At 38.8% G+C, this 20,751-nt stretch overlaps 1 protein-coding gene across 2 annotated transcripts in view; it reads left to right on the forward strand.

The window, feature by feature from the left end:
* The window catches only part of mpped2a (metallophosphoesterase domain containing 2a), a 71,448-nt gene that overhangs the window by 2,473 nt on the left and 48,224 nt on the right, over positions 1 to 20,751 (forward strand). Inside the window, exon 2 of one of the 2 annotated variants that reach the window (XM_086143977.1) lies at positions 320 to 585. In XM_086143977.1, the coding sequence (XP_086000103.1) occupies positions 440 to 585 (146 nt within the window). In that variant the 5' untranslated portion in view covers positions 320 to 439. Of the gene's footprint in view, positions 1 to 319; positions 586 to 20,751 lie in introns of those variants that run through there. The other variant, XM_086143978.1, reaches the window with a different exon arrangement.

Here is a 20,751-nt window from a genome sequence, read left to right on the forward strand (position 1 = left end):
ATATTAGTGCTCAGAAATCTATCTGGAAATGTGTCCCTGCAGCAATTAACTTTGGGACTTTTTTTATTGTACATTCCTCATTTGTATCCTCTGACTTATCACTGTAATGTATCTGAGAGCTTAAAACACAATTTTTTTAACAGCATCAATTATTGTGTCTTTGCAATGAGGTTTCTGCTTTTAATTCAAAGGAAACTTGCGTCTTTGTGTTGACCATGCTGCATGCTTTGTAGTCCTGTTGCAAACAGCTGATTTATATATATTTGTGTGTGTGTGTGTGTGTCTGTCTGTCTGTCTGTGTATTCTTCCACTGATGCAGTCTGCAGTGAGCTGTGGTTGAGTTGGTTGACAGGATCTCTGCTGTCGCTGAGTGAGTTCCTTGGCTTCTGAACGGGTCTGAAGGATGACCGCTGCACGGCTCGCTGCTGAATCCCGGTGAATGAACGGCATCTCATGTCAAAACGGCGGAAGGATGGCTCATGGCAAAGTGACCATAACTGTGGATGAGTACAGCTCCAACCCCACGCAGGCCTTCACACACTACAACATCAACCAGAGCCGCTTCCAACCTCCACATGTACACATGTAAGTAGCAAAACATGCTCATATGTATTGATCATCTCCTAAAAGCTCATAAAGTGGATGCCTCCATTTACATGTAATTTTACTGCAGGTGTTTTCCCTCCCTATTGTTAATGAGGGAACACCTCATTTGTGTATTTGAAATATTTAACACACATTGTTTTTTTATATTCCCATTCAACCTTTTTATGTCTTGAAAGCTGTTACACCTAAAATTTATCCAGATCATTATCCAGATTGCTATTCTTCGTCATTAAATTTAACTGGTTGAACTGAAAATTAGCCGACTTTTCATATAATTGCCAAAAAACATAATTAAGTGAACCACAAGTTATAATACATAAGAAATAATCAGAAAAAATATCTTAAAAAATCAATTTTTAATAAGATCCTACCCACAAATAACTTATGAAGCTGAATTATAATGTTTGCAAAACATTACGAAAAAATATCTGTGATTACAAAGGATTATCCAAAATTGGCTTTCGATACTACAGAAATATTATTTAACTGGGAAAAAAATCAAAATTGAATGAGTCATTTTTGTTAAGAAATCAGAATTTGGCAAATAATGCATTCCAGACAGAATTATATGCTGTATTTATATAAAACGTGATATTTTGAATATTTTTTAACGGTGTTCAAATGCAATTAGAGCTTTTACTCAAATTCTTACATTCAACCAGAATTGACATTCTTATTGTGCTACAAGAATATGGGGTCTATCTATTATATAAGCAGATACCATGATGGAAAAGCCCAGAACTTACAATCATTATGCGGACAAAGAAACACATATTTGAAGCATTTTGCAAGGTACCTGGAACCAATGAGCAGTCAGTTTTCTCCAGCCTCTTTATGTGTACTATTGTTCAAGTGGCCCAAGAGTCTGGCGGCCAGCATGTACCGATGCTGACCTGGACAACAATTATATACATATAACAGTTTTAAGAGGTTCATTGTGAGTTTTTACCATATTGTTTGACAAAAGTCAAACTGGCACACAGATGCCTGTCATTTTTACTTGATTTTGAGTACAATGTGCTTTTTGCTGTTTGCTGTGGCCAAACCGAGAGACAGTTATCAGTTGTGCCATATTGTCATGGTGGTGCATGCACACTTTGTCTGTATTTAGGGTCGTCTCTTTATTTATTTATTAGACCATCTTCTTAGTATGGCACTTGTCTGTGGTTACACTCTGCCTCTCATTTGTGGGTCAGAGCACTGTGATCCATCAGCCTTTGCCATGCTCTTGCACATCGCACAGAGCATGGCTCACTGTCTCCTCTCACAGTTATAGCTGTGCTGTGCATGGAAAACTGTTTTTGGCTTATTCCTGCTTATGAGTTTATGCATGATGCTTGAGACATTTGTCATTAATTTACCATTTGGCGGGTAAGGTCACCTGATTCTGCACTGGTTTCATGTTATATTCGAGTCAGCAAAGACAATCAATTATTTTAGGTGTTTTTATTTTTGTAACTCTTTGGATGACCTTTTTGAATGACTCATTATGTTTAGTTGAATAAAGCTGGAACACTCTCAGAATGGATCCTCAGTGTGTCCAGAATAAGGTGATATGCTTACAGCATATATTACCGTGTGTAGTTATTACTTTGTGGAAAGATTCACACTGAGACGGCATTCCTGATCTACAACATAGATTTGCTGTTGTTTACCAAAGACACATCACAGACCCTATTTTATGTGGGTCACAAAGTGTAACGGTCCACTGTCTTGTATTAAAGATAGATATTATCAAGGCATGAGTGAGTTGTTGGATTTCTACCATACTAAATGGCTCAATTTCAAAATACCACCTGGTTTTGTGTTCACCTTCAAGAAATGTTTTTTTTTTATTTTGTTTTTTTTAAGGCTCAGCCAATGAATTGTAAAGCTTACTTATGTGAATTAAAAACGTGCTTACAGATGGTTGTGGGGAAAAAAGGCCAATGCTCCTAATTACATTTCTTGTCACATTTGTAAGTATCCCAAAGTTGTGAAGTCAGATATTTTACAACTCTTCAGATATATTTGTGTATTTAGGATTAAATGGATTGAAGTGGATTCTACAGAATTGATTGATTGATTAATGCTTCTTTTTTTCTACACAGAATACTCATCATGAATTGGGTCATAAAGATTTGTCATTTCTCGAAAGTGTAGTATATCCCTAATGAGGTCATGAATCGTGGAGCATTGACCATTTCTAGTGTGCAGTTCAGCATCAGAAGGAAAAAATTCTGTTTTTTACATCAGAAAGATTGAGAGATCTCAAAGACATATCTCTTAGAGTATTTGAAAATCTGCAAATTAAACTTTTGTATTTGATATCAGCAAATGTCAAAATGGGCAAGGTATAAAATCTTGTTTGTTGTGATTGAAATGTCAATACAGCAGAGACATCAGCAGGTTTGTTTCATGACCAGTGAGGTCATCGTGGTGGCACAACACACAAGATATTTTTAGATAATCATCAAATTAGAAGCGGATCTACTCCACTGTGGACTCCACAAGTGAAGCCTACAACCAAATAAGCCTGGTTGGCATGCGTCCTCACCATTCTAGAAACCAGAACAATGATCAACCAATATTTCAGATGTAGAAAACACAAATACATAACATCAAAGAAAATCTTTAAATGTCCTAATAATTATATTATATTATATATAATACTAATGATGATATACTTTATGATATAATAATAATGGCCATTGTTATTATTATTATTATTGTTATTATTATTTTTAACACACTGCCCAAAGCTGTTAATGTTGCTGAGTTATTCTGTGGTCAATGTAAAGTGGTAAATTTACCACATAGGTCAGAGATTTTTCCTTTTTTTATATTCTGTTGAATAAAGTAGTATTTTTTACCTGCTTATTCAATCAGTGGAGGAATTTGTGAAATTGACAATTACAAAAGAATCTGTATCACTAGCTCCATTGTAGACTTGAAATTTTAGCAAGGGAGAAAAATAGACATTTTTTATCACATTCCTATCTGTCATGCCCACTGCCCTTGTAAAGACTTTGAAGTTTGATGAGGTTATTTTTTTTACTTTGTTGACTTTAAGTCTATTCTCTTTGGATAATCTCAGTAGTGCAAACAAAGAGATTTTTTTGGAGATGGTAATTATTTTTCATCAGTGTGAGCACTGATTGTGTTCACACACTTGTTTCACTGTTGTTTTCCTCAGCTGTGATCAGGGCAGCATGTGCTGTGAGTGTGGACCCTCGACTGTAGAAAAGGAGACAGGGTCACATGAGGTTATGTTGTGTCATTCGATTATGCTGGATGGTAAATTCAGCCAAATATCTCAATTTCAATCAGGGGTTATGTGTCTAGTAGCAAAGAACATTTAAAGTCTGTAGACGCTCACTCAGTTTTTTCTTTTTCAGACTCGTCAGATGGTAGATATTTTACTTTCTTATTCTTTCAAATACAATAGCATTATTCCTGGAGTCAGTTTTGGCATTGAAATCCTGTGATTTTAATTTGTTTAATTTTTTTATTTTATTGTATACATGTGTGATTGATGTTGACAGGTTTTAATTTGATTTCTTTCTTCTGCAATGGCATGGTTCATCTCACACTTCTTAACTCAACAGTGTTTCACCAGTTGACTGGAGTGGTTTGGTTTGAGAAGTAACAGAGATGCAATATATAAAGGCTCTTTGAAATGAAAACTTTACATTTTCAAAATTGGCTCCTTGTCAGTCATCTGAAGCCTGACAAGTTTTATAAAAAGCAATAATAACAGTAGACTAATGTTTGCAGGTTGTCGCTTTTGACAGAGTATGGCTGGGGTTTATTGAAAAAATATATCAGTGTTTTCAATAGCCATATATATATATCACAGTATAGGCTTAGAAATATAAGATTGGATACACGACACACCAGACTTGGGGTGGAAGTGGGGTTGTCCCCTTTGTAATAAATTCAATAGCCCATTGGCTTGACATTCAAATATCATGTCAATAATGGTGGGGGAAAAAAAAGTCAGTACTATTTGTCGATACTCTCCCCGGCATTTTTCTTCTGAGTTTCAGTGCCGTTTTCTTGGCACTAATTAAGTCATTTCGGTTTCTAATCGTCAGGTATTGTCCAACTTATATTTATGTTATTCTAATTGGTATTTGTGTATTTTAAAATTGACAAATTAAAGTTTTACTGGTATTTCCTTTCCATTATTAGGAAAAAAATCCTCCTGTGAATTCCTCTGAGATGAAGTGTAATTAGCAAATTAACAAAAAGACTTTCAAAATGCAATATCTCTTTAGAAAAACATGGAATTAAGGATGAAATAGATCTGTGTAAGTACATGATTTGTGCCTGGAAGGTTGAAGATGTTTAGTAAAAAAGGCCTCTACCTACTGTATGTTAATCAGAGTATTCATGGTGATTCCTAGTATGCAGTTGTGCTGCTTCTTCAAGTTAAATGTGGTAGTTTTGTGAGCTGAAACTCCTTTAGGACGGGATGTGATGAGGCTGAGGGGCCTCTCACCAGATATGTGTTTGGATAAATACATTAGGCTGTTTCCTGGCTTCCACAGAGCCTGCAGTGTTTTAGCTTGTCATTCTTAAACTCAGACTTGGAGCGCCGGGATCACTCACTTACACACATCAGCCCATCCCCCCTATGTTTAAGTGCTTATAGAATACGAGCTTTGTTCTGGGAAACTAAAGGCTTGTTTAGATTTGAGAGATAATGATCCGACTTGCTTGAGGTTCCTCTCACACTGCATCCAAACTATTTGGACATAAAGTTGTTGCTCCTCTGCAAAAAGAAAGAAAAAAAAATCAGGGGGTTGCCACCCCTTTGAAATCCAATCTCTGCTAATGCCCCCTGTCTCCCACCCCCAAAAATGGAATATTTAGATTTTTGTGGGGTACAACAGTATCCTTTGTGGAATGTACTGGTTTTCGCTACATGAAGTACGTATAGAAAAGGGGCACATATAATATTAAACACAAACCAGACATACAGTGGCAGTTGCAAGTTTATGCTTCGGAACTTGACCCTGAGATCTGTGGACATTCTTCGGTGCATGCGACGGCTCACTCTGTCTAGAAGCAAGCAACAGACTCAGTCCAGCCCTGTTTGTTTCTGGTTTATTTTTCTGTGCTGGCTGTGTTCTTTCTTTCTTTCTTTCTTTCTTTCTTTCTTTCTTTCTTTCTTTCTTTCTTTCTTTCTGTCTCTCTGTCTCTCTGTCTTTTTTTTTTTGCTTCCCCTTCATCGTTGTCTTGTGAAATGAAATGCTCAGCAACTTGGAACATATGCTTCGAGTTGGGACGCTAATGGCATTGAATCCAATTTGAACAGGATCTGGGCCAGACTGCAAGAAGGCTTGAAATAAAGACTGACGGACAGAATCAAAACTAGATAGGACATACAGGGCTGATGACCCATAGCTTTTTATGAGATCTCTGTATGGTGTCATACTTTTGAATTGAATATTTGAATTTTCTTTAAGATTACTGAAGTAGTCCAAAGTTTTCACAAACGTTGCTGTGGAAAATGATCAAGTTACATATCCTCTTGATTCTGTTTGAAAATCTTAAATCGAGAGGTGAGGTTGTGAGGTTGCTTTGAGACATCACAAATTTTCAAGTCGAGGACTATTTGCAGCTAGAAGCCTTCAGGTCCCAGTGACATTTGACTTCATACAATAGCAGATGCATTTTTTTCTGTAGAATAACTTGTGCGATGAATATTCATATGCTTTGAAGATTATATTTTGAATATTCAGAAGTTTTCTTTCCTTTGGAAAAATCATGTCAAGTGTGCTCGCATGCATGTGTGTCAGTCATATTATATGAATTGATACAGTAAGATTACTTTTTTCTAAATTTTGTTGTGCTCATCATTGGTTTTAGTTACTGATTAAACAGTTGAGCTCATTTTAACTATTCATTATTGTCAGGAAATTTGTCAAATGCATATTTCAATGAAAAGACAAACACTTGGATGAGACTGGAAATTCTTTTTTTACATTACACCTATGTTTTTGTAAAATAAGCATATTTTCTCTGATGTCTCAAATGTGTTTTGAATGCTTCGCACCACTATGCCGCCCTTTCCTTAATGGAAAACCTCAAACTGCTCCAGTGATTTCAGTTTCGATAAAATTGCTCATCTGTAATGAAACCCGGTCAACAAATGTTATTTGGTCAGAAAGTTGAACATTTTAATTGAGTATGATAAATTTTAATTGTTAAGTTTCCTTAAACAGACAAAAATGGTAACACGAAAGTACCATTAACACCTTTCCAAAGTTATTTTAATCCCCATGTCTGAGCACACCTTGCAGGCCAAGAAAGCAGTTCTAGTACAGAGACCTGACTTCCCTTCTGCTGATTGGGTCATGCCAATGGTTCTTCAATTCTTTTCCAATCTCTCTGTTGCTCTTTACTGTCCACCCAAGACACTTAAAATCCTCCACCTTCTTTATCTCTACTCCTTGTAGCCCCCCTACATATATTCTGTCTTGCCTCAGCCAACCTTAATTCCTCTCCTCCTACATCCATGGCTAGATATGTTGTTGAAGATTTTCAGAAGCAGACAAGCAGGTGTTTTCTTGATAAATCATTGATGCAAGGCATCATACACTAATATTTATTCCTTGCTTAGAGGTTTTCTTAATCAGACTAGAAAAATAGTGAGTTAAGTATTATCAAAGCTTTAATGAGAAATGTTTGTGATTGTGGAATTTATTCTACTTTTGCTGTTCTGTTTTGTTACAATTTCAATGTAATCAGAATATGCTTGCTTTTGCCTGTTAGATGTGTTCTCATCTGGGATTTTATCATCTGGATTCCTCTTTGAAAAAGGTTTCAAAACTCAAGGACCATCCGAAACATTCAAGTTTAATAAAGCAACACAAGTTCCAGTGTTTCACGTGGTTTACTTAAACTGTCAAAATATTGATACCTTCAACTTTGTGTGTGTGTGTGTGTGTGTGTGCGTGTGTGCGTGCGTGCGTGCGTGCGTGCGTGCGTGCGTGCGTGCGTGCGTGAGTGCGTGCGTGAGTGCGTGCGTGCGTGCGTGCGTGCGTGCGTGCGTGGTGTCAAAAATTAGCCAGCTAGACCTATCAGATTCATGTTAAGCTTTTTACTTTCGAAAATGTCCTAGTCATGACTATGTAACATCCTCCTCTACAACTTGTCTGACAAAGCATTGTTGCTTTATATTGTTATCCCAATGAAAAGTGTGAGATATGAGTTGTTATGCATATGTATTTTTTAAACTTATTTTCTCTGGACGTAATACACACTGATGGATGAATGTGTGTAATAAAACACTACTGAGTTCAAAAGAAAAAGATGACTGAAATTTCAGTATGGGAAGTATTACAAATGCTTCAATCTTAAATGGAACCTGCTTTAAGATGTATGCATTGGTTGTTTGAGTATGATATGAGTATCAATTTTTGAATAATCTAATTAAACCTACCAGTGACCGTAAGAAGTAACCTGTTTGAATAGGGTGAGTTTTGGGCATCCATACCTCCCCTTATGTTAATTAAGTGAGATATTCTGAAATGAAATGCATATATGATGCTGAAATGAAATGCATATATGATGTCACATGTCAATTTGTCACCAGAAAAAAACATTCCTTGGTGAGTCCAAACATAACTTTGGAGCCCAGTTTCCAGCTCTATATTACTTTGTGATCCTCTTAGCCAAAGGCGCTGTATATCATAACTGGAGAACCTGGCATACATTCAGCAGGAAACAAGATGTTTGGGCAGGATTTAAGTTGAACCTGGGCTTATTTATGCTCGTTATTGAGAATGGGTTGGCTGCACTGAATTCAAATCTCTGATGATATGGAGTGTTTGGGTAATGATTTTCCAATTCACCTTGTTGCAACTTAAATTTGTGTTTTTTTTCACCCTAATGTGAAATGGTTTTCAGATGACTGATTTGAAAACGACATACCGGGATCATTTGTAAGATGTATTATGTACCCGGACATTATGTACATCCTTTTTTATATCTTTTTTATATTACAGCTCACCCTAATAGTTGATGATACTGTGCCAAAAGAAGCAGGAGTAACGTCATATGTTTGAACCTATTTTTGGATGACCTCCCCATTGAGAATCAACTGGTCACATTGCTCAGGGCTTGATCTATATGGAGAACCAACTTTTTTGTTCTAGTGTTTTTTTTTTCTCCCCAACAAGGAGTGAGTATATGCAGTAGCATACAACACCCTTGGGAAAAAAATGAACACCCAGATTTTTTATTTCTACTCTAATTTAAACACAACTTTTTAGAAAGTTGCTGGTGTCCGGGAGCTTTCCAAATATTAGATATAGTAGATACTAGATACTACTGCTCACTGTAGATGAATATGGTGAAGCAGGGGTACTACCAACATCCTCGAAGGGACATGTTGTGAATATGTATGTTGACAAATGCTTAACTTTTGACATGTTCATCTTGGTATTGATGACAATGGGACATCACCAACATGAAGGGTCCTATAGGTTTTCTTTATCAAATACATAAATTGTAATTGGAGCTGATATAAAAACATGAGGGATATTGTTTGAGTGATGGTAATCAGAGGCACAACAATACCAGAACAGGAAACCTGTGACTACCTGACTCAGATGAGCCCATAAGATGTTTACTCAGCAGCCAGTCACAAACATGAATTCTCTTTATCATCTAATTTTACACTAAGCATTTTTTGGGAGAATTATTACCAGCATGACGACAAGATCCATTACTATGAAAAACCGACATGTTACCATCCAGCCACCAAGCCCTGGCTGTGTCCAGAAATTCTGTCCATAAAAGTTATGAACAGAATCGGTCACTAAGGGCAGCCTTGACAAAGTCCCAACTCTCACCGGAAACGTATCCGAATAAGTACCAGCAATGCGGACCTAGGTTCCAACTGTGATTATATAGGTGCCGAACAGTCCGTATGATGGGGTTCGGTACCCCATACTCCCAGAGCGCCCCCCACAGGATTGCCCGCGGGACACGGTCGAATTCAGATGTAGACTGGTTCGGCAAACCCCCATGTCCCCTCGAGGACCCTACCGTGGGTATATAGCTGGTCAACTGCTCCACGCTCAGAACGAATACCACACTGCTCATCTTCATGTTACATACTTTCTCCTATATTTTGTGGGCAGTATTTTCTCTGAAAATATACCTATATTAACCCAATTACTTAAACACATAATACAAAATCCACATCCAGCAAAGTCCTTCTCCTCTAGATGTCTTGTTAATTCTTCCAACCCTTTGAATAATGAAGTAGCTCATAAAAACGAACCATTTAATGACACTGCCAGTTGCTTCATGTGGACATTTTGACACAAGCTGGCTGGGAAAGAGCAGCAGGAGAAATATGGCATTCACACATTTATTCAAACACTGTTTTTGATAAATTAATGAGTAAATTCAATGTGCATATTATTTTTGCCCAGAATAGTCTCAGATTGAATATGGGGTCACAAAAATTGGTCTGAATTTGGAATAAGGATGTAATGTGACAAGTGCAGCCCTCATTTCATAACCAATGGACCTTTACATGAATCATTTCTGTATTGAATATCAACATGGTTTTTTAGATTTTTGGAAATGAGTTAAGGCCTTAAGTGTATTATAGAGATGAGAAGATGCTCAGTGTGTTGGATAACATGCCATTACACCAGTCGCGTATCTCATACATTGATTAAACAAGACATTTCTATTTCTGTGTTGGTAATGGTGACTTAAGCTCCTGTCATTCAATTTTTAATATCAAATTGACGTGTCTCTGGCCTGTGAGGGAGTTTACATCTTTTCCTATATCATGTGGTTGATAAACAAGTTTAACCTTGTTAACACAAACCTTTCTGGAGCTGAAAAGACTTCAAATATGCTCTAATACTTGAAAATTATATTTAACTTCAATAACCTCAACCCTTATTTTGGCATTATTTTGTGGAACATAGCTATTGAAGTCAGTATTTTGGCCCACAATATATTCATTTTTGTCTTTCAAATTGAAGAAGTGGAAAAAATGCCTTTCACCTGTACTGTTTTGTTGTATTAGCTGCTGGAGCTCCTATTGTCAAGCATAACCTCCAATAAGAGTCCCCTGTTGTTCCATGTCTGGTTGTAAATGATTGTCTACACACTTCTTTTGAGATTGGGCTCCTCTGTTTTCTTTTCATACTCAGACATGACTACCTGTTCACCATTTGTCTTGCAGACAAGATTCAAAGCCATGATTGTCACATGTACAATGTAGAAACATGTTTCCCTGTACAGTGAAATTCCTATTTTGCTGTCTGCAGTGCATTTGGATATGTGCTGATAGGATGAGTATAAACATTATTATAAATATGGTTATAGACATAAATATGAACAGTGCAATAGAACCGTGGCAGTGCAATAAGACATTTGAATGCAGCTTAGTGTACAACTCACAAAGTGCAGGTGCAAGGATGAGGGCAATTTAAGTGGACAGTCGACTATACTTGTGCAAGAATGAGTGTCAGCTGTTTAAGAGTCTGATAGCAGTTGGGTAGAACGAGTTCTTTATCGTGTTGTTCTACATTTCATACTCTTGTACCTCCGGCCGGAGGGTAGGAGTGTGAACAGTCCATGTTTGGGGTGGGCATGGTCCTTGGCAATGGTGGCAGTTCTCCTCTGGACTATGTGGTAGTAGATGCTCTGCAGAGAAGGTGGTGGGGTTTTGGTGATCATTTCTGTAGTCTTTAACACTCGCTGCATGTTTCTACAGTCCAGTGCAATGGTGCTGCCGTACCACACAGTGATGCAGCAGTCATGATGCTCTCAACAATGCAGTTGTTGAAGTTGTTGAGGATCTTAGGTGACATGCGAAACCTCCTCAGCCTCCTCAGGTAGTACAGCCACTGTTGAGCCCTCCTGACTGCCTATGTGGTGTTGAGGGACCAGGTGAGGTCCTCGCTTATATGGACACCCAGGTATTTGAGGCTGCTCATCTTCAAGACCTTGGAGGAAGAGAGGCTGATGACGTCTCCTCTCCTTCCTCATGTCCTCTATCATCTCCTTGGTCTTGTTCGTGTTGAGGGTGAGGTTGTTGTCCTCACACCACTTCACCAGACTGGCCGCCTTCATCCCGTAGGCTGTCTCTACCGGTGATGCATCCTATCACTGCTGTGTTGCCTGCGAACTTCAGAATGATGTTGTCCACATTGAAGGCAGCACAGTCGTGTGTTAGCAAGTTGTAGAGGATGGCGCTGTGGAGTGCCTGTGTTCATGATGATGCTGGCTGAGGTCCTGTTACCTATCCTGACAGACTGGGGTCTGTCAGTCAGTCGTTCTGAATAAGTTCTGTATCCAAGTCTGCTGGTGTGTTTTATCTTAAAAACCCAATGGCAGCTGTGATCTCAAAGTATGTGCAGAACTCAAGCCTAATAGCGTAAGGCAGAGTTCCAACGATCACAGTAATAGGTTAATTTGACTACCCTTGACACATCAAGCTGGAATGATTGACATGCTGTGTGATGTCCCTTTAAAGGAGTGCTACTCTTTACGTCTTGGTTGTTGCATTGGGTGTTTCTTATTTATTTCAAGTTAGAACTGCTTGCACATCATCATACCAATAATGTAGAGAAAAGTGTCATTACTGTGATTATATTTAGCACGATAGTCAGCAATTCTGCAAATTAATAGAGGCCACAGGTTTCACTCTATTTTACAGTTAAATATTCTGATCACCAGAAAAAACAGCCTTGTATTTTCTGTTCAAGTTCAAGACCTGAATCACATCCTGATGAATTTAAACAACAGACTTATATGCATGCATTAGGAATTAAACTTACTGCCTGTCATGCCATGAGAGAGCTCCTTAAAAGTTTGTCAGTAAATACCTGGAGCAGGGGTTGCCCTATAGTTTAAAAAGCACTAAATAATACAATGTGTACTCTGATTTTCTGTTAAATGGTAGTAGTGTCAAAAATGTTTGCTTTTGAGACCCCTTTTTCCCCATAAAGTACATTTTTCATTCAAACTCATTATTTTAATTAAAATAATTATCAAACAAGGCATGTGTCTGTCCATCTGTGGATGGGGGTTGTTCTATGAAAAGCATGGAAAGTGCTTTACATTAATCAAAGTAATTCAAGAAGGGTCTGCTTTTTCTCTCTCATTTATGAATCACAATAACTTTTACAGGTCTCAGCCACTTCCTTCTATGTTGTCAAAAGAACCTGCTCTGAAACAGAAAACCTTATTAGACTAGTAATTACTAAAAAATGATTTGCAGTTCAGTTTGCATCCAGCCCTTATCTGAATGTGGAATATTTTACTTGTAAAATATTTGTAATTTTTGGCTATTAATAAATGGCATCAAAGAAACAGAATTTGACATTTTTAATCAGCAACTCAGTCCTTAATTTACCCTAGGCTCCTACATTGTATTTATATGCTTTATTTTCATGCAAAATTGTCCATAAAGGAGCTGTAGTCAGGCTTCATCACCCCCCGAGACAAAGAGCAAGTCCCATTTTATAGTCTATTGTTTAGTTTGGCCAGCCACTGATCTCAGGCTGGAGTTGAGGGGCTTTTGTAACAGGAGAACCCTTGATTAAGTTCTCTGTTCACCCCTGACCTGCTGCTGGAAACAGGCAGCATTGTGATGGAATTGAAGCTGGTGCTGGGGTGGTTAAGTGACAGTTGACATTGGACAGGTCTGCTATTATTTTGAGATTGAAACTCTTTTGAAGTTTCAGAATTTTGTGCCTCTGAATATGAGAACCTGGCATCGATGGGCACAATTTCCCCTGATTATGTATCGTGGTAAAGTGAACCAGTTTTTAATGTCTCAGGCTGACATTTTCACCACATATGCAGTTTTTTTGTTTGTTTTCCAGTTTTCCTTGGCTGTAATCGGTTCTGTTTGAAAACAAAAATCAATCATTTCACCTGTCATTTCTTAATTTAACAGTACTAAAAAGTATTTGTTTGGCAAGTGTGGCTTCTTACCTCTATAAAGTCAATGTTTTGGGGGGTTGGGGCTTGTCTCTGAAACATCTTTTGACATTCACTGCCTGCATTGATCACAGAACTCCCATTCAAGTGGGTCCAAGTCAATTCTGTAAAGTTCCCTGATATAAGTGGTGTTTTTTAGAAATCAAAAGCAAAAATCAAAGGTTTAAAATAGATACTGTGTGAAAAGTGTTAAAAGTGTGGCCCACCCAGGCACCGTTCAATTTTATAATGTGTTCCAAAGACTTGAGGGTTGCAGACCTAAGGCAGCAAATTGTGTAGAAAACTGGTGAACAGATTTTGAAAAAAATCAATTAGTAAGTGTTATCCTGTTATAAAATAGCATCTCACGTACAAATGTTTCTACACTCTGTCTGACAAGGGTTGTGTAACATTTAACCAACCGGACCTGCTGAACATCCTTTCCATCTCTATCGCTCTGTTTCTCTGTATACATCATTCGCTCCCTCCTTATTGTCCATACAAGTCATCGTACCCCCTTTGTTTTGCCTTTGCTACCTCTATCTTTACCTCACGCTGAATCTCCCTGTACTCCTGTCTGTTCTCTTCAGTCCTCTCAGTATCCCACTTCTTCTCTGCTAACCGCTTTCTCTGTATATACTCCTGCACTTCCTCATTCCACCACCAAGCCTCGTTATCTACTTTCCTTCCAGACGATACACCAAGTACTCTCCTACCTGCCTCCCTGATCACAATAGCTGTAGTTGTCCAGTCATCTGGAAGCTCTCCCTGACCACTCAGAACCTTTCTCAGCTCCTTCCTGAACCATACTTTCAGCTTCTACCACTTTGTCCACAGCTTTGTCCTCTTTATCTTCTTGTCACTGTAGTTATCCTACAAACCACCATTCTATGCTGTTTGGCTACACTCTCACCTACAACTACTTTGCAGTCACTGATCTCTTTCAGGGTACCTTGTCTATACAAGATGTAGTATACCTGCATGCTCCTACCTCCACTTTTATAAGTTACCCAATGTTCCTGTCTTTTCTGGAAAAAAGTGTCAAAAAATAATCAAAGTCTACCATGATCTGTTCCTCTGTGTTCTTATCCTGGATGCCAAACTTGCCCATCACTTCTTCATCACCTCTATTGCTTGCACCAACATGTCCATTGAAGTCTGCACCAATTACCACTCTCTCATCTCTGGGGATACTCTGGATCGCTTTGTCTAACTCATTCCAGAACTTCTCCTTCTCCTTTAACCCACATCCCACCTGTGGGGCATAGCCACTAGCAACATTGGCATCACACCTTCAATTTCCAGTTTCAGACTCATAAGTCTCTGACAGTTTTTCCCCTCCAGAACATTCCTGGCAAACTCCTCCTTCAAGACAACTTTTTCTCAGTTTCTCTTCCTGTCAGTACCATGGTAGTAAAACTTAAAACCTGCTCCTAATCGTCTAGCCTTAATACCTTTCCATCTGGTCTCCTGGACAAACAGTATATCCACCCTTGTTCTCAGCATCATGTTGACCAACTCTCTTCCTTTTCCTGTCATCATCCCAATATTCAAAGTCCCTACTCTCAGTCCCAGACTCTTGCCTTTCCTCATCTCTCTCTGCTTTTGAACATGCCTTCCTCATCTCCTTCTTCAACCCACAGTCGCCCAATTTCCATGGTTTTCCTGTAGGTCATCAGCACCAATGGTGGATGTTGTTAATCTGGGCGTCGACCAATCCAGTATAAGATTGTTAGATTTGGTTTTGGCACAAGTTTTACCACGGATGCCCTCCCTGACTCAACCCCCTACATTTATCCGCGCTTTGGACCGGCTTAGGGAGACACTGGCCTGTGCCCCCCTGAGGCTGGGTCAGGGGGGCACAGGCCCATGCCACCCTGAGGCTGCATACTTTATTTTGTCTAATATTTTGAAATAACATGAGGTCAAAATTTTTCTGTTAGCCCTCTGTCAAACTTTTGTTGATCACCATCTAAATAAATCCCACAACAATGTCTTGATGCCTGATGTCACATAAACAAGACTTGGCTGATACTTGCTATCTATGTTCTTGCAGATGCGTAGTCCACTGCTTTGTGGATTGTAACTTGAAATAGACTTTCAGTCCCCAACATGACTGTCAAAACAGTGTCTGGTGTAACATTTTCAATCATAATAATTAATAGTTTATCCTTTATTAATCCCTTGTGGTGAAATTCGTTCTCTGCCATTAACCCATCATGGATGAACCATGAGCAGTCGGCTGTCGTCCATCAGCGACTGGGGAGCAGTTAGGTGTTCAGTGTCTTGCTCAACAACACTTCGACACACTTTGATACCCGACACACAGCCTGGTATCAAACAAGGAATGTTTGTTTCCAAAGACGATTGTGCTGCCTCCTGCACTATGCTGCCCCTAACTGTTCATCACTGATTCAGGTGTTTAATTATTTTGTAAAATTTTCATTGATTTCCTTATAAAAAATTTAAATTCTGAGCCTCTGTAGCTGACAAAAGAGTCTTCAGTAATTGGCTCAGGAATGCTGTTTGAAGGAACAGGGGAATCAATGCCCTTTGCAATGTGCCAAGTGTATATTAAATCAACGTTCATGCTTATCTTCTGCTGCCCTGTGAAAATCAGATTGGATTTGATATCATCAGATAAAACACACTGGGATTGGAGCCACAGATACTTGATCAAGATGGTCTAAAGCTTGCAAAACATGTTTAATAAGTAACCAAGGTTATGAATGTGAACAGACATTTGTTGCAAGCTTATATACTCTGAACAGTTGAATGGATGGCTGGCTAGTAATGAGAGGGTTGCTTGTTCACTACCCAGCCCTTCCAGAGAGCTACCTCTCTTCCAGAGAGCTGGTGTCCGTGTTACTCAAATATGTAAATGTGGTTTCCTTGTTAAACATTTGTAGGGGCTAAAGATGGACAGTTTGGGTTTGATCTAAACCCATTTCACTTTTAAACCAAGTCATTGAACTCTACTGTTCACTATCTTAACAATCGCTTTGCTTTTAGGTCTGTAACTGGACCTCATCACAATCTTCATTTACCTGAATCATTTTAGTGAAGTCTTGCAAGATATGGCTGTCGAAAGATCAAAAACTGTCGTCAGTTTCTTTTGTTTTCTTCTTATTTGTGTGAACTGTGATATCTCTCTAGATGACAACTGATTCCCAACTTTATCCTGTTGTCAGCCTGCTGGTTGCTGTTTGCACCCCCGTCCATGTCATGCTTGTCTCCTCAGCCTTTCTCCCATCAGCCCTGCAGCCAAGCAGACTGTCAGTAGCACAATTAAGGGCTGTGCCATAATGAAAGGGGCATTAGCAGAAGCAATTTATTTCCCAGCAAAGTGCCGGAAGGTTTCTCCAGCGCTGATATTCTAACGTAGGCTTTGTGTGCTGCACTCGCCCATTATGGCAGAAGTAATGGGGAGGGTTACCAAAAAAATGAACAAGAAACGGGGATTGAGGCAATGTGTTTATACATTTTTTAATTGTTTTTGGTTAGGGTGAAGGGGTTTTTCCTGTCTTAAATCTTCATCATTCAACATGTACAGTTGTCTGCTTTTGCTATGTTCCTCTTGATGCCTTTTGTGTTTGCTTGTTCATGTCTTCCACCTTTGCCTCTTTTGAGCACTCCAATGTGCACATCCTCCCTCAACTGCCATCCCCCAATCTGCTATCCCTGTGTTCGTTTTGTTCCTCTGAAGTTTATTGAATTAGCGCAGACAGCTGAAATGCAGAAGATAAGAGAGGCGTGCTCTGTGCTTCTCAGAGAAATGGTATTGCACTGTGGATGACTGAGCGATGAGGGGGAGGGGATGTGATGCAGGGGTTACAGACTGAGGAGTTGGGGAGCAATTTGTGTCGATGTTTCTCCAGAAATATCTTCAACATTTTGCCTGTTGTTCAGTTATGATTATTATTTTAATGTAGTGTTATTATGAAGTGGACACAGTCTCTATTGTTAAGTTTATCATTCATCACTTTGCCTGATTTTAGATCAGGCAATTGGAGATTTGCTTTATCTAGAATTAATCTTCTCTCTGTCAGGTCACTGAAGGAGAAGTGCAACTAATGTTTTTTCAATTATAGATACATATACTGTGTCCACGCCAATATACCACCACAATATACAACAGGAAGTCCTCATACAAGAGTAACTGCAATTATTCCCGTTGTGAACAGGAGACTCTTCAGTGATCCTGTTTTTAGAGGATCACACCAAGGCTGAAATTTCAAATTACTTCAACATCTTCAATCACTTTTCCAAGACAATATAATACGCTGTTTAATGCATTCTGGAGTTTTTATTGAGTTAAGTGAAGAAAACACAAATACACACACTCATGCATGTTACTGTACAGACAGTGTTTTCCTGCCATTCAAAAGAAGCCTCCTGCTGGCATACACAACAGTATTCAGACATAACAACTGACATGCATGGTATAATTACTTTTGATTTTAATTTAAATAAAGTGTAACTAAAAATTTGTATTTAAAAAGTATTTCATGGATGTTGAAGTCAGTTAACATTCGCTATCAAATTCAGTTGCTTTATGTTTAGTCTCCTCGATGGCCTGTAAACCAGTGAGTGCGCGTCTCGATCTTCTAACGGTTTTGTGGATGGAAAGGTGCCAGAGGGAAAAAAATTTGTGCAATATATGCACAGTTCACATTTATAAGCTAAGGTCCATAGAGATTTGAATGTGTTACAAATATCAAAAAACTGCTAAGACTTAAATTGTTGCGACACTTAAAGTTAGTTTCTTTTGTTGCAGGAACAGACTGAAAGTATTTATGTTTGTTTGCATTTCCATTAGATAGTACATGAAATCATATCCATGTCTGTCATGAACGGGTTGTTCATTATTAGCTGATGAGTAGTGGGTTTCTGGATTTCCTCCTGACCCAAGAGGTTTTAGGTGACATTCTCCTAACTGGTAGACCTAATGATTATAAATCCTGCACACCTCTCGGTTTCCAACAAAGGAAAAGCATGGAATGGGGAGAAGAGTAGGTGGGCTTTTTTCAGATGTGGATTCCGACTGAACAGTGATTGACAGGTGTTCTGAGGAACCAGTGGATAGCGAGGAAATGGTTGTCTCCTTAGAAGTTTTTGATAATAGGTACCCTGGTACGACCAAAACTAGAACCTACCTAGGTTGTACAACCTGACCAGCGCACACGCAGTGATCACACAGCACGTTGTGTACAATATATTATTCTCCAACACTGCAACTAAACTCTGCATTTTCCAAAAGTGTTATGAAGGAGAATCCTATTTTTTACCAAAGGAGATGTAATGGCATTCAGTGTCTGTGGAGATGGCTAATAAAATATGAAGTTCAAGTAATTGTTAGTTGAAAGTGGTTTAGGTTTGCTTCTGAAACACAGATATAGGACATGTCGCTGTTATACATCAACTGTAATGTCATTTGATTTTGACAAAGGATTAGAAATAAATGTGTTTTGTATTACTACTTTATTATATGACTGTATGTTTTATGTAAAAAAAAACAACTTATTGTCGTACTTCATTAAGAATGCTATCATAGCTCAGCATCTTCCCAACTAATTTATTAAATGTGTCGTTCCTGTATATTGAGAGGAAATCAAAACAAAACTTTGGTTTCTGAGCAACTTAACTCTTCTTGAAAGCAATAAGATGTGGCGGCTGTACTCCATACAAATAATGTTGTCCTTATCCACCTCCCCACACAGCCGCAGTGTGTTCTGAATGTTAGAGTTTTATAAGAAGTTGTGGAAGCATTGTAATCAATCATGGTGATTATGTGGTGTCTGTAAAGAACTCAGTGAGCCTCAAAGTGACAGAACTGGTGACCTCCTTATCTGCTGCGAGTTAAGTGTCACATTTGAAGGAGTGAGCTCTGGCTGAACTTTGACCCCATTTGCTTGTGTGTTTTTTCAAAAGGCCACAGAGCCAAGTGTGCTCAGTCAAATGAAATATCCTCCTACAGACATCAGAGAGCTCTACCCCCAGCCTCCCTCTGCTTCTCTTACACTTAATACTACTCACTGTTTCATTCTGCAATGCATTTCTTCCACTGGTATTTAATCCAGTCTTTCAACGTTTGGCTTTTTAGCATAAATGTGAACAATCCTCTTGAATCGCTTTAAACATGCAAATTTTATGTTTATTTAGGATTTATGCTCCTTTCCGATTGCCATCTCAGTTAATTGTCATGTCATTGATGATATAATTAAATGAATCTTTCTGCCAAACTTCAGTTATGTCTATTTTGTGAATAAATCAAGATAGCCAACAAAATCATGTTTTTACTTGTGATTTTCTTCTTTTCCTTTTGACTTCCCTTCAGAGGTCACCACATCGAATCACTTTCTCCATCTAACACTATTTTCTGTGTCCTCCTCTCTCACACCAACTAACTTCATATCATCTCACTACATCCATAAATCTTCTCTTTGGTCTTCCTTTAGATCTCCTGCCTGGCAGCTCCAATCCCAGCATCTGACTACCAATATATTCACTATCCTTTCTGTCTAAGCGAGCATACAAGTCATCATACGCCCTTTGTTTTGCCTTTGTTACCTCTGTCTTTACCTTACGTTGTACCTCCCTGTACTCCTGTCTGTTCTCTTTAGTCCCCTCAGTGTCCGACTACTTCTTTGCTAACCGCTTTCTCTGTATATACTCCTGCACTTTCTCATTCCACCACCAAGTCTCGTTATCCACTCTCCTTCTAGACGGCACACCAAGTACTCTCCTACCTGTCTCCCTGATCACATTAGCTATGGTTGTTCAATCATCTGGGTGCTTTCCCTGACTACCCAGAGCCTTTTTCAGCTTTTCCCTGAAAATCATACAACACTCCTCCCTTTTCGGCTTTCACCCTTTTATCCTCTGCTCTGTGTTTTTCCTCCTGATCTTCCTTGTCCCCAGAGTCATCCTACAAACCACCATCCTATGCTGTCTGGCTACACTCTCATCTGCTACTTCTTTGCAGTCAGTGTTCTCCTTGAGATTACCTCATATATACAAGATGTAGTCTACCCATGTGCTCCTAACCTGCACTCTTATAAGTTACCCTATATTCCTGTCTTTCTGGAAAAAAAAGATTCACTACAGCCATTTTCATCCTTTTTGTAAGGTCTACCACGATCTGTCCCTTTGCGTCCCTTTCCTGGTTACCAAACTTGCCCATCACTTCGACAT

This window comes from Fistularia commersonii, chromosome 3 (genome assembly GCF_037954325.1).
Source record: "Fistularia commersonii isolate RoL2024-O1a breed Wild chromosome 3, RoL_Fcom_v1.0, whole genome shotgun sequence".
Classification (NCBI taxonomy): Eukaryota; Metazoa; Chordata; class Actinopteri; order Syngnathiformes; family Fistulariidae; genus Fistularia; species Fistularia commersonii.